Raw genomic sequence first — 14,255 nt, 5'->3', positions numbered from 1 at the left:
TTACCTTTTATGTTTTTATTGATTTTTTTTTTTTTTTTTTTTTTTTTTTTTTTGCAAAGGCACTTTACATTATTTTGACATGAAACATCCATCTCTGTTCTCTTAAGGTTTTAATAGTTCACTGTTTTTGTTAATTAATTACACCAATTTACAAGCAAAACACTGATATATGCCACACAGGGGATGTAATGTCTAAAGGATAAATTACTGGTTTTATGTGAAGTCCTTTCTGTGTGGAGTTTGCATCTTCTCCTCCTGTTTGCGTGGGTTGTTCTCTCTGGGTACTTCGGCTTCCTCCCACAGTCCAAAGACACGGAGCGACCAAGCGAGAGGGAACAGATGGATGGAGTTGAAACTGAGCTGCACGTCTTACAGGGAATCACCTGAATCAAGTCTTCATGTACTTTATCTTACTTTCTGCTAGTCTCACAAAGCTTACTCAGTTTGTTACTCAAACTTTTGTCAAATAGGACATTTTTTTTTATTTATTTTTACTGTTTTTCATTTTTAGGTGAACTTACTCTAATGTTAAGACATTGGAGTCATGTTGAGTATGTTGAGACTAATGTCTCAACATACTCAAATTCTTGTGCATGTTGTGACCTTTAAGCAGGGTGGATATCAGTGATCCTCACATCTAATAAATTTTACCAGTACTACCCTTGCCTGCATCTGTACTTTAAATTTTGCCCTGTATCAGTTAGAATATATAGGCTATAAAGGAATACCAAGAGTTACATTCTGAGTGACTATGAGGATATTTGAAAATTGTTGCGGTAAAATAAGTGAAGCAGATGTATATCCAGTATGCCTACATTTTACAGGCTAGAAATTTAGAATTAAACGTCAAATAAAAATCTATTTTCCAGGGTCCATGTGTCAAATATATTTTCTGCTACTACCGTGCTGGACTAAATACACAAACTGAACCAGCAGTTTGTGTATTTAGCCCCTTGCAGCAGTTCGTGCTTACAGCCATACCACCCTGAGCACGCCCGATCTCATCTGGGCTTGGAAGCTAAGCAGTGTTGGGCTTGGTTAATACTTGGATGGGAGACTGCCTGGGAATACCAGGTGCTCTAAGCTTACTAATCTAAGATACTAACCTCCACTTGGTCTCCAATGCATCCATTGGAGTATGAGTTAAAGCACTGACAAAGGTTGGTGCTGGTGTGTATGGGTGAATGCGGTGTGTTGTATAGAGCGCTTTGAGTACTTCAAGACAGTAGAAAAGCGCTATATAAGAAGTCCATTAAGAGTGCTCCTCTGTGCTTTTTTTTACATCTTAGATAAATGACATCCAAAGGCTAAAAATATAGTATATACTAAATAAATATTTGTCAAATTGTATCTACAATGAAGGAAATGATAGTCATTACTAGGTTAATTAATATATCCCAGTTAACAGATGTCTTTGTACAGCGCGGTGTGGAAGAACTAAGTAAATCGGTGTTAACAGTAATTGCCATGTAATAATGTAATGACTGAAAATCTGAACCAAAATTAATCAGTGGAATGTTCCAGGCTGGATTATGGATTTTAGAAATTCAGTTCATGAGTTTGATAGGCGTCACGTGACATCTGTTGAACAGCTTTTCTGCAGTTAGTCCAAGTGTTTCTCGACCGAAAGAATTTGACAATACATGAGCATGGAGAACACCAGGGCCAAAATCTGACAAAACAAGAGGAGACATACAGGTCATTAATTAACAAGTCATTAACGCTACATATGACAGGAACTACACAGAAATGCACCAACTATGCACTCAGACTCCAGGTGGACTAGGATGTATAACAAGAACTACTTGTCTGCACTGTCCTCAGCTGCCCATGTTCACATCCACAGTGTATAAGCGAATGCAAGTGATTTCGACCAGTTAAAAGCAATCAGCATGAATAACTGAATCAAGAAATTCAGACTAAACACAAGTATTCCTAATAGCTGATATATGATCTAAGATTTTGGAATCTATACCACCTTTCATTGTAAATGTACAAATAACTGAGCTACAGCTTACAACACATAATTACCAAAAGATACGTTATTTCAAGTTTTATGAGCCTAAAGGGTAGGCAAACAGTTACTAAGTTTAAATGTACATTTTGTTTATGGACAGTATGTATGTATAGTATATAGAAAACATTAATATTGTCTACCTGCACAACACCAATACACACTCCAAACACCAGGACAGAGGTGATGTTTTTTATCAGCCACTTTCTTGCTTTCTGGTAGCATGGCTGCAAACGACATGGGGAAACAGTTGAGGCAGAGTAGTTATAGATAGAAAGAAAAGCGAAGAAGAATGCCAGGGCTATATTCCAGTATGCAGGTTTAGCTAGCAGCTCTGAGTTCCTAAACCCTGAGATGTGTGAAACTCCTGTTTTCTGCTCCAGAGAGTTAACGTCAACTCTGAGTCAGTTATCAGGGTAAAAGACACTATGTTAGATGCAAATTTGTCCACAGATTAGAATTCGGTCATTAAATATCAAACAACATGTTGGAAAGAATGGTGGCTGAATTCAGAAACATATTGTCCACTTAAAAATCACCTAAATAGTCTCAGTTATTTGACCAGATCAACCAGAAGATATCACAGGCTCTGTTATGGATCAGAACCTATGCTGCCATTTGAACCGCAAGTCAAATCCAAACCGTGATCCGTTTTTAATTAAGGCAAGATCAGGCACAAATTCTGTTCAGCTCCAGGTAGACCCTGGCTATTGTAAGGTAGACCCTACAATGATACATACAGAGGAAAAACCCAGCAATCAATTTGGCGACAGTGGGAAGGAAAAACTCCATTATAACAGGAAGAAACCTCCAACAGAACCAGGCTCATGCTCTGTGTTGGTACAGGCCATTGAAGATGATAACAGTGGGTGGATTATATTCTTAAATGTAAACAGTTTCTATGCCGTATGTTAAAACAAGATCTAGAGTGTCATTAAAGTGGTGGGTGGGTTCTTTTACATTTTTAGAGAAGCCAGTTGAGTTTTCAATTACTTGAAAACTTTGAAGAACCTGCTATTCTTCCTGCAGAGGTCCAAGGGATCTTCCAGCAATTGTGATGCTTTTTTCTGGAGAATTGCTTAGGGTGATTTCATATCTTTTGATCTTGAATCTGGAACCTAAGCTGGAGCAGAGCTGGTTAGATCTACCGCATTATAGTGATCTACCCTGGTAAGAAGTGAACCAACTTTGTAGTTGACCACAGAAAACCATGGGCCAACCCTAAAGTTACCCAGATAAGCCAAAATCTTGCTTCATAGCCTCAGGTTTAGTTCACAGAGTCTGTTACCCTGGTAACTGACTCAGAGTTGAAGTCTACACAATTCCTGAAACATAAATCTTGTAGTTACCAAACTAAGATTTGTTAGCAAATTCTGCTCTGAAAAATGCAAAGACTTTAGTATGCAGTTGCCCAAGCAGTATGTGTGACACATACATTCATTGATCTGTAGGAAAATTCTGTTTCATTTGAAAGGTTTATCCCCCCAAAAAATAAAAATTAAAAAGCAACAAACCTCAGTCCATCCTTCAACACACGTCTGTGTCCCAACTGAGCAACATGATAAGGGTAGCTTTCCCTGCAGCACGTTATACCAGTCTGTTTTGTTGGTTACGCCACAGCACTTGAACTGGAAGAGCAGATGACAGGATGCAAAGAGGACAGTAATACCAAATATTTAATCTACGTTTAACATTTGCACGTGTAAACTCATGTAGATCCTTTTGACTTGACAGTTTTCTCTTGGGTTATTAGGGTGCCTATACTCTTGTCATGTACTCTCATCACTTATTTTGAATCTGTGTTTTTTTAATGTTCATAATTTGTGGCTGTAAAGTTCATTAAACTGACAAACGTCCACCACAAGGTGGCACCATCACCAAGAACAGTAGTTACTTCTAGATTTTGCCAACTGCATCTTGGTCTATGGTTTTGTCAGGTTTATTTTGAATTGGGGTTGCGTTTGGACTGCACCAAGCTGGAGATGTATCGCAGACTGTGGTGCGAAATTGCTTCATGCAGTCCTTGGCAAATATGACTGTAATGTGTTGAGACTTTATTGTGTCAATACTTTAAAATTTTTAAGGCAATATTTAACAAGACTGTGCATGTGTTTGTAGCTGTTGTTGGTGATCAGTACCTTCCGCACGGACTAGAAACCTCCATGAACTTATATGTGTAGCAAGATGCAGAGTCTGCAATCTCCAGTGTGTCCAGACATGAAGCTAGTGAAACTGTAGTGTAAGTGCCTACGGTCATTTTGCAATCATTTGGTGGTTTTGGCTTGGTATTAATTTGTTCCTTCGTTTGTTTTTGTCTGTAGACAGAGCCACTGTTGTATTTTCAGTGCATATTTTTTTATTGGATGTTTTGTGATTTTTCCTTTTTGTTTATTATCTGTATGCCATTAAAATGCTGCAAGAACCCCTGTTATTGTGTCCCATGTGGCAACTAATTTCCCAGGCTACACAGTATATCCGTTATTCTGTTGAAAAGAGGATTATTGTATTTTCATGTGCTGTTCAGTAAAAATGCTCACCATTTTCTGGACATTGTCCCAGGAATTCTTAAGGCCAGGATCTGATTCATACATCTTCATATCTTCCTTTAAATCTTTTTGTGCTTTTGAATCCAGCTGACAAAAAGACAGTGAACGAAACAAGGATATACAATTAATCATAAAAAAATCAATTGTATATATATAATATATAATATAGACAGACTGGCGCATCCATCCATCCATCCATCCATCCAGATAGATAGATAGATAGATAGATAGATAGATAGATAGATAGATAGATAGATAGATAGATAGATAGATAGATAGATAGATAGATAGATAGATAGATAGATATGGAGCCCATTCCAGCTGTCGCAGGGCTAAGTATCTCACAAAAGTGTGTACACCCCTTACTTTGATATAATGTAAAGTAGTCAGTTTACAGATTGTATAACAGTGTAAGTTTGCGGTCCCCTCTAAATAACTCAACACACAGCCATTATTGCCTACTTGGCGATGGCAACAAAAGTGAGTACACCCCGAGGTGAAAATGTCCAAATTGTGCCCAATTAGCCATTTTCTCTTCCTGGTGTCATGTGACTCATTAGCGTTACGAGGTCTCAGGTGCAAGCATGTCTTCAGACTTAAACCCTATTGAGCAACTGTGGCGCATCCTCAAATAGAAGGTGGAGGAGTGCAAAGTCTCTAACATCCACCAGCTCCATGATTTCATCATGGAGGAGTGGAAGAAGTTTCCAGTGGCACCTTGTGAAGCTCTAGTGAACTCCATGGCCAACAGGGTTAAGGCAGTGTTGGAAAATAATGGTGGCCACACAAAATATTGACACTTTGGGCACAGTTTGGACATTTTCAATTAGGGGTGTACTCGCTTTTGTTGCTAGTGATTTAGACATCAGTGGTTGCATGTTGAGTTTTTTTGAGGTGACAACAAATTTACACTGAGCGAGGAGGCTCTAAAAGACTGTTTTGACTCTACTGTGTGGGAGATGCTTTGTGACGACCACGGGAAGGACAGTGACAGACTTGTGACCTTCGTTACAGCCTACATTAACTTATCTAGGACCTCGTGTTGCTTCTCCAACAACAAACCATGGATTACCCAAGAAATAAAAGCTGTCCTCAAGCAGAAGAGGAGGGCTTTCAAATTTGGAGACAGGGAGGAGCTGAAAGGGGTGCAGAGAGAGCTGAAAGGACTGATCAGTTCAGCTTCAGCAGAATGATGTTAAAGAAGTCTGGAGATGCCTTGGAATCATCTTGGGGCACAAAGATTAACACCTTCTGCCCATGGGGGATGCGAGGTGGGCAAATGAACTGAATTATTTCTTTAACAGGTTTGATTACCAACTGTACCCTCATACACACAATAACATGGACTGAACCACCAATTACAACCACTAGCACTTTATATAACTACTGTAGAAATTATCCACATATCTCACTGATCTAAACTACACTACTGTAAATGTTGTATAGACAATCATTCTGTACAATACAATAATTATAGTTTTACAACTGTTTATAACTGTTTATTAATACTCACAATTGTATATCTACAATCTGTATAATTTCATATTTCTGTATAGTTTTCATATTTTTAACCATATTTATATCCTGTTCATAACCTGTACATAGCTTGTACACTCACTACAGCCTGTGCATACTTATAGTTATAGCATATTCATAACATACCTTCATACCATGTACATTGTAACATACCTTTAATAGATCCATATTTTGTAATATATCTATATTATTTCCAAAGCACTTTCTGGATGGATGCAAACTGCATTTCGTTGCCTTGTACTTGTGACATGAGTTGAATTCTATTCTATTCATCCAGGATGCAGTCTTCAACATCGGCTGCAGACTCACCCACCCCCCACTGATGCTGTTCCACCTTTGACACCCCAGACACTTCACACCTCCCCCACACACCCTGGTCACTACTCCCCACCCCCAACCACAGCATCCAGTACACATCCAGCACACATCTCCAGCATGTCTCTCACTCAACCACCCGGGTTAGAAGGCAAATGAGGAGGATTAAAGCCAGGAAGGAAGTGGGTCCAGATGGCATCAGGTTGTCAGGTCCTGCGCAGATCAACTGTCTGAGGTGATGGAGCGCATCTTCAACCTGAGCCTGAGGCTGGGGAGAGTTCCACAGCTCTGGAAAACCAATTGTGTGGTACCAGTGCCAAAGACTCCACGTCCAAAGGACCTCAACAGCTAAAGGCCGGTGGCTCTGACATCCCACCTGATGAAGACCCTGGAGCGGCTGGTCCTGGCTCAGCTTCAGCCCCTGGTGAACTCATCACTGGACTCACTTAAGTTTGCCTACCAGCAAGAGCTGGAGTGGATGATGCCATCATTCACCTCCTACATTGTTCCCTCTCTCACCTGGAGACCGCTGGGAGCACTGTGAGAATCATGTTCTTTGATTTCTCCAGTGCCTTTAACACCATTATTCCCACAGTCCTGAAGGACAAGCTGGAGAACTCAGGAGTGGACCATCACCTCACAACATAGATACTGGACTACCTCACCAACGGACCACACGGACCAGAACTCAGGACTGTGTGTCGGACAGGGTCTTCTGCAGAGCAGGGGCCCCACAGGGAACGGTTATGGCTCCATTCCTCTTCACCATCTACACTTCTCCCACAACTTCACCCAGTGCTTCCTGCAGAAGTTCTCTAAGGACTCTGCAATAGTTGGCCTCATCACTGATGGGGACGACAGGGAGTACAGAGAACTGACCCAAGGCTTTGTGGACTGGTGCCAGCAGATCAACACTAGAAAAACGAAGGAGCTGGTGGTAGACTTCTGCAGGCACAAACATTCTCCACTGCAACCACTGAACATCCAAGGTATGGACATTGAGGCTGTGGACAGCTACGGGTACCTTAGTTTTCATCTGAACAATAAACTGGACTGGATTCACAATTCAGATGCTCTCTACAGGAAAGGGAAGAGCAGGCTGTACCTGCTGAGGAGGCTCAGGTCTTTTGGAGTGAAGGGCCCACTCCTGAAGACCTTCTGTGACTCTGTGGTGGCCTCAGACATTTTTTTACGATGTGGTCTGCTGGGGCACCAGCATCTCTGCTGGGGATAGGAAGCGACTGAACAGGCTGATCCGGAGGGCCAGCTGTGGTCTAGGATGATCCCTGGACCCAGTGGAGGTGGTGAGTGACAGGAGAATGGCGGCTAAGCTGTCATCCCTGTTGGACAACATCTTCCACCCCATGCAGGAGACTCTAACAGCACTGATCAGCTCCTTCAGTGGCAGAGATTCCTTTCAGCGGCTGTCAGACTGTCAGAAGTATTTTATTGTATATATATGTATATATATATGTATATATATATATATATATATATATATATATATATATATATATATATATATATATATATATATATATATATATATATAAAATATCTATTTTCTAAGATATTTAACTTTTAGAGAAATATCCCTTTTTTAAAAGATTTTTTTTTTAAACTAAAATATGCTGGTTTGATTCTTAGAAGTGCTAATTCCCAATTGTTCATTTTTCTTCTTTTTTTTCTTCCTAATTTAGCCTTTTCTAATGAGTCTTCTCAAATTTAACTATGGGATCGTTACATATTTTCACATTCCTTACTGTGTACATTGCACTGCAGCAACTCTGCTTCTTTTTCTTCTTTCAACTGCTCCTTTTAGTGGTCTCCAAAACAGAACATTTGCCCCCATCTCACCCTGTCTCTATGATCCTCATCTGTCCAACTAAACCTGTTCATGGCCTTGCACAACTGACACTTTTTTTTTTTTTTTATTGTTCTGGAGCACCTCAAAATGAAAATAAAGAAAAATTAATAAAATTTGAACCTTGTAGAGAGTGAGCTTACCTGGTCATGAAAAATGTGGATAACTAAAACGAGAGTCACTTCTGTCAGGACCAGGAGTAACAGGATCAAAAAGAACTGCAGAGACAATAAGAGCAGTTGGAGGGTGAAGCGATTCATTCAAGGGTGGCTTACCCCACTAATATGTTTTCACACTAAGATTAGAATTTCTCAACATAAGGTACCTTTATTACATGTGGATGAAGTCTTACCGTAAACAATAGACAACGCTGCTCCTTAAGCGCTCCAAGACAACCCAGAAAGCCTGTTATCATAGTAATACCACCAGCAACTAGCAGCAGATTGGCAGCTGAGAGAGACGGAAATGAAAGTGGAAGAGAGGAAAACTCTGACTGCGTGAAGGACAGCCAGACTCCAACTCCAAACAGGCCACATCCTCCTAGCTTCTCAGAAAATGTAATGTTAACACAGCCAAAATTTAGTACAGAGTGGAACACAGTGTGAGTGAATGAATGCAGCATACAACACTAAATTGGTAGAGACCACAAAGAAATCTTAAATTAAACACAAAGCCAACTTAGAAATCAAATAAAAATTCTGCAAATACTAACCCAGAAGATGAGATTAAAGACAAACATCAAATACTTGACAACACATAAACAGCCCTGTGACACTGGCATCCTGGAAAAGAGAGAGGGAAATAGGACAAAGAGAGATCTTTTAACAATATTTGTCCGATCAATTTTAGTTATTTGTTTTTTTTAGCCTTTGTGAAATATCCAGTACATTGTTTTGTTCTGAAAAACACAGTTAAATATAAATTAATAATCTTTCATGGTTTGTTGTGCTGTGCTTTGGGTGTCTTATAAAATGTTGAGGGATCTGTGTCAAAAGAGTAAGTTAAGTTTGGCACACTTTCTATGTCTAACCAACAGTGCTGAAGCCATTCAGAATACTATCCTTAAAAAGCAAAATATTTTGTGAAAGCCTGTTCCACCTCTGCTAACTTTCTATCATAGAGTTCTGCTCAGACCACTTGCACTCATCCGTCTCCCAAAAAGAAACAAAAATCTAATGCATTATTGGGGGAAAAAGCTGAAGTAAAAAGAGTTGAAGAGTGAAAGATTGTGAATGTGTATTTAAAAATCTGTTTCTTTTTCACTACACTGTCAACATACCCAGGTAGAAAAATTTGCTTAATAAATTATGAGCCCTACTCCGGCCCACCAAAAAGTACTCGAAGATCCCATCACAACATCTAAAGAACCTGCCTCATTTAAGATCAGTGTTTAGGACTCGGTTAACAGCTGGGCAAAATGTAGCCTCCACGAGAGAGTTCCTATGGCAAAAACTACTGATGGTAAAGGACCAAAAAAGGCTTGTCTCACATTTGCCAAAAAATCTCTCTCTATATATAAAATATCTTTAAATATCTGTCTTTTTAATGACTCACTTCAATTTTATTTTTCCAAATCACAACAGTTGCTTGAAGGGTCTTTGTATTGTAAGCCAAGGCCTCTACAGTAATACAGAGAACAGAGAGTATCAGATGGCCCCCTATGAGCAAGTACTTTGGCAATAGTGGGAACAGGTGAGGGGAGGAAGACAGGACAAAGGACACTCTGCAGAAGAGACACGGAGATTAATAACTTTCCATCCATCCTCTTATCTAAGGATTATAATTTTGCTATATGGTTTTGATCATTTTGTCTACTTATCCATTCAGACAAGGCACAGGGGTGGTAGTGGGAACCTGTAACAACTGTCCGTCGATGTAACAGTTATCCATGACAAGAGAGGCGTGTTTGCCCTTCTGTCTGTGTCGTTTTAGAATGGGCAAAATTGCTTTACGTCCGTTGTTGATTTCCCTAGGAAACTAGCCGTTCATACCATAAGACATTCCTTTTAATTCACACCGTTTGCTTTTAACAAGTTCTTTAAACTGGAAATGTTCAAACTTAGCAATGATAAGATCAGGCTCTGAGACGAGACTGCATGAAGTTTCTAATCCACGTTTCGGCCGGGATTCCAGAGAAAATCAATGTCTCGCATACGTCTTGTTTACATGTCGTGAATGTGTTTTAGGGATTTATTGTCTGCGTTTAGAGTTAATAGCTTTTGTTTGTGGACTCGCGTATCTGAATGTTGGTTGTGAGTAGGTCCTCTGTATCTGTTATATTTATGTTGGTCCGGGGGATTTCTCCGTGACGTGCTGCTCAAAATATCCGTGGAGGAACCTTCGAGTTCCTCCATTCTGCGTGGTGATATCGTTAGTGGTTGTATGTTTGATTTAAATTTGCTGACAGATGTTTGTTTAAATTAAAGTCATAATTTCACTAGTTTAGAGTATATAATCTGGCAGCCGGCGCAGCAGTTTTGTAAATCTCAAACCTCGCAATTTCACAGCATCACGCGCTCTTTATCTTATCTTATTTGCTCCCCTCCCCTAACTTCTACTTATGCCATAATGGCTCACCGTAGCAGGTAGTTTTGATTTGGCAGGGTTTACCACTGGATGCTTTTTCTGACGGAACCTCAGAGGGGACTTGCGTTTCTGGCTGGTATCGAGCATACCAGAGCATTGGAACACTTTTTAACAATACTTGAAAGGTTCTTGAATTTGACTTGCTTGAACCAACTTTAGTGGGAAAGTCTTCATTTATAAACACTTAGATTGTGCCATGGACTACTGACTCCACACAGGAAGTTTCCGACAGGAAGGAAGTTCCCTCCCCTACTCACTAGACCCAGTTACAATACTCAAGTTATTTTACATGCCTTTGTGAGTCACAGAGCCCAAGGCCCAGATTTGGTTTTTATTTTATAACAACACAAAATTCCGAGGAAACCATGTTTCAGTGATTAGTGTGGGGAATGAGCTGGAAAACAGACTAACCCAAAGTTATCTGAAAAAAATATCCAGGATGCCTCAAATGTAGCTATGGTACTTAGGAATTCAAACTGTCAAAGAAATTTATATGAAGTAATATAAGATTTTTTGTTAATAAGTAGCTAATATGACATAAGCAATGACTCAAGACTATTTCTTTGTCCCTTGAGTGTTGCATGTTTACTTGTGTGTGCAAACTGAAAATTAGTAGGTCTTCTTTTATTGCTGATTTATTGTGATTTCTGATTTTAATTAATTTGTCACCACTGATCCACACCCACTGCATTATCATTATTAATAATGATATATTAAATCTTGCAACACAAATTTGCAAAATATGGGGCAAATATTTATAACAGTATCTTACATTCCTGACTGCATTTCTTACCTTTGTTTTAGCACCTGATTTTCCCGGGTCACAACAGTCTGATCAACGGATCATTAATTTGTGTGTAGGAGATTTGGGGAAATCTGCACATAATTTATTTTTGCAAGTTCTCAGAACAGACATAAAAACGTGTGATGGAAGATGAAGCCCTCAAACTTAATCATAAGATTTAAATAAAAAATACAGAGAAATTATTATCTCAGATAATGAGATTTTCATTCAGTACAATTTGTTTAGTCTGCCAAAACTTATGCATATTAATAAAAGTAATACCTTCATATAAGGCACTTGACACATTATGTAATTTTTCTTGTCAGGCTAGTCCCACCCTGGCCTATTTTCAGCAAAAATGTTGCAAAGAAGTATATCCATCTGATAGAAAAAGTGGTTTCTACCAATTTTCTATTGGTAGAACACAGAAACATATCCCGTCTCTCTGTTGTTGTTTTTTTTTTTAGAGTTTAAGAGTTACCAGCTGTGTCCAAAAGCAGAATAGCTTCATGAAAGCAAAATGTTTGGCACATTTATTTTAAACATATTTTAAACATTATCAAGATCCAAAAATACAGTTCAATTTTCTCATTTATCCTCGAGCTCTTCACTCCTATCCTCAACACAGCCATCTTTATCCCTTTATGTCTTTAAATAAGTGAAAATCTTGAAGGTAAGAGGGGGAAGCAAACACCAAAATAGAGTTTTAAAATATAGGGAGGGACATACTGTATCTAACTAATACTTCTGATAGTGTAGCATTTCTGTACATACTTTACCTTAGCATGTGGTTCAAATCTTCAAAGTCTCTGGTCTTTGTGACGCTCCTGTTCCAGGCTCCTTCAGCTCCTGACTTGGATCTTTACTTGGTTTTCCTTTTCAGATGTCTTTCCTAGAGCAAACAGCCTTTTCAGTTTGTTTTCTGGATCTTCTCTTCTCTTCTCTAGACCATGTTAATGTTCATTTTTCATGCTCCTCTGTAGGACTTTAAAATTTTCATATTAAAGTTCTTTATACCGCTCTTTTGTTCCTTTTTTTCTAACAGACCTTCGTCTATGTCTGTCCTACTCTTTCACTTCCTCTCTGTTTCTCCCTTCCTCTCTCCCTGTTTCCAGATGGTTGTGGACTGCGCTCTGTGTCCCTCCCCCTTCACAGTTTATCACATTACTTACCCCTCCTCCAGGCCACAGCCTCTAAAGTCTAATGTGGCCTGCTTATTCTGTCTTTTTTTTTCTCAGTTTAAGAAATTTTTGGTCACTACACATTTAAGAACACTTAGGTACAAACACAAGCATACAAAATATCCTGAGCAAGTTGCTTTACTTCAGATAACTGCAGACATGTCTAAACATAAAGGATTTCTGACAAAAGATCCATTTTCTTTGTTTTTCGCATGTCACTCCTGAGTATTTCGGTTCCTCTGTTGCTCTTCAGGTGATATTACATATTTCTTGTTATTGTCAAGCTATGAACAGTAAATAATGTACTTGCATTTATATAGTGCTTTTCTCATCTTACTGTCTCAAACAACCCTGTCTCAAAACATACAAATCACATGTTTACCATACATTTATACAACAGTTTGTTCTATAGTCTAGCACAGAATAATAAATAAAAAAATAAATATATATGTTTTGGAATGTGGGAAAAAGCTGGAGTACCCAGAGGAAATGGACACTAGAATCCATCCAGTCCCCAGTCAAGTTATGAATCAGGACCTTCTTGCTGTGAGGTCGGGGCAATGCTAAAATCCTGAGTCTGCAGACTCAGCAAAATGAATGACATATTTACTGCAGAGATAGACATATACACAAGACCAACTAATCATCACATGATTCAGTAAAAGCACTAGCTGTTAGAATCCCTGACAATGCATTGCTTTAAATGGAGAAAATCTTGGGGGATGGCTGTTATGAGGAAAAGCAGCCCAGAAACTACCAGCGGCACACAACGTTGTGTGCCTTAACTTTTGTTCTTTTACTCAAGCTAATCTGTCATTTTTCCTTGGTTAGGTTTAGGGATTAAAGATCTAATCTAAATTATAATATTAAAATTTGGGACATATCATCAGTAGTGGACCTTGGATTCATCGGATGTTTCGGCCATTATCACTAGACACCCTAATCCTAGGAGGCCCTCCCAGGGTTGATCAGAAGTGTGTCACTGGTTTATGTTAAAATTGTCATTTCTCTTCTCCTTTCTGCTGTTTAGTTTTCTACAGTTTATTCTATCTATTCACTGCACCTGAGAAATGCTTACCTCTTTAACATTTATGGAGCCTCATTTTTTTAAAGGGACAGAAAAGGTGATAGAGAGAAGTAAGACAAGTAAGTAAGATATGCTTCCAACACCTTGCCAGATTGGGCTGTACGCTCTACCTCCCCACTGCCTCCCAGAAGAGGGAAGAAGAGCAGCGGGAAGAAGAGCAGTGGGAAGAAGAGCAGCGGGGAGAAGAGCGGAATACTTTTCTATTATTATTATTATTTCATTCCTCCTTTTAGTTTCACTACCATGAGATTAACTGCACAGTCTCCAGGAGGCTCTGAGACAGCTCTAGAGGCTTCAACAGTACACCAGGGCCGCACTGGCTTGCTGAGGATATCTTGACCA

The 14,255-nt window shown here is 39.3% G+C and overlaps 1 protein-coding gene across 1 annotated transcript; it reads right to left on the bottom strand.

Moving 5' to 3' along the window:
* Positions 1–91: 91 nt before the first annotated feature.
* Positions 92–12,781, bottom strand: tspan4b (tetraspanin 4b). Its single transcript, XM_082531445.1, has 8 exons — positions 12,425–12,781; positions 8,988–9,057; positions 8,628–8,819; positions 8,419–8,493; positions 4,552–4,647; positions 3,529–3,642; positions 2,158–2,241; positions 92–1,672 (listed from the first exon to the last, which is right to left on the bottom strand). The coding sequence occupies exons 1-8, from the start codon at positions 12,430–12,432 to the stop codon at positions 1,604–1,606; spliced, it is 708 nt and encodes a 235-aa protein (XP_082387571.1). The 5' UTR covers positions 12,433–12,781; the 3' UTR covers positions 92–1,603.
* Positions 12,782–14,255: the final 1,474 nt, after the last annotated feature.

The sequence above is a fragment of the Aulonocara stuartgranti genome (assembly GCF_965226115.1).
Source record: "Aulonocara stuartgranti genome assembly, chromosome: 4".
Lineage (NCBI taxonomy): Eukaryota > Metazoa > Chordata > Actinopteri > Cichliformes > Cichlidae > Aulonocara > Aulonocara stuartgranti.
The sequence above is the reverse complement of the archived record's forward strand: the minus strand, read 5'-3'. Positions and strand labels throughout refer to the sequence as shown.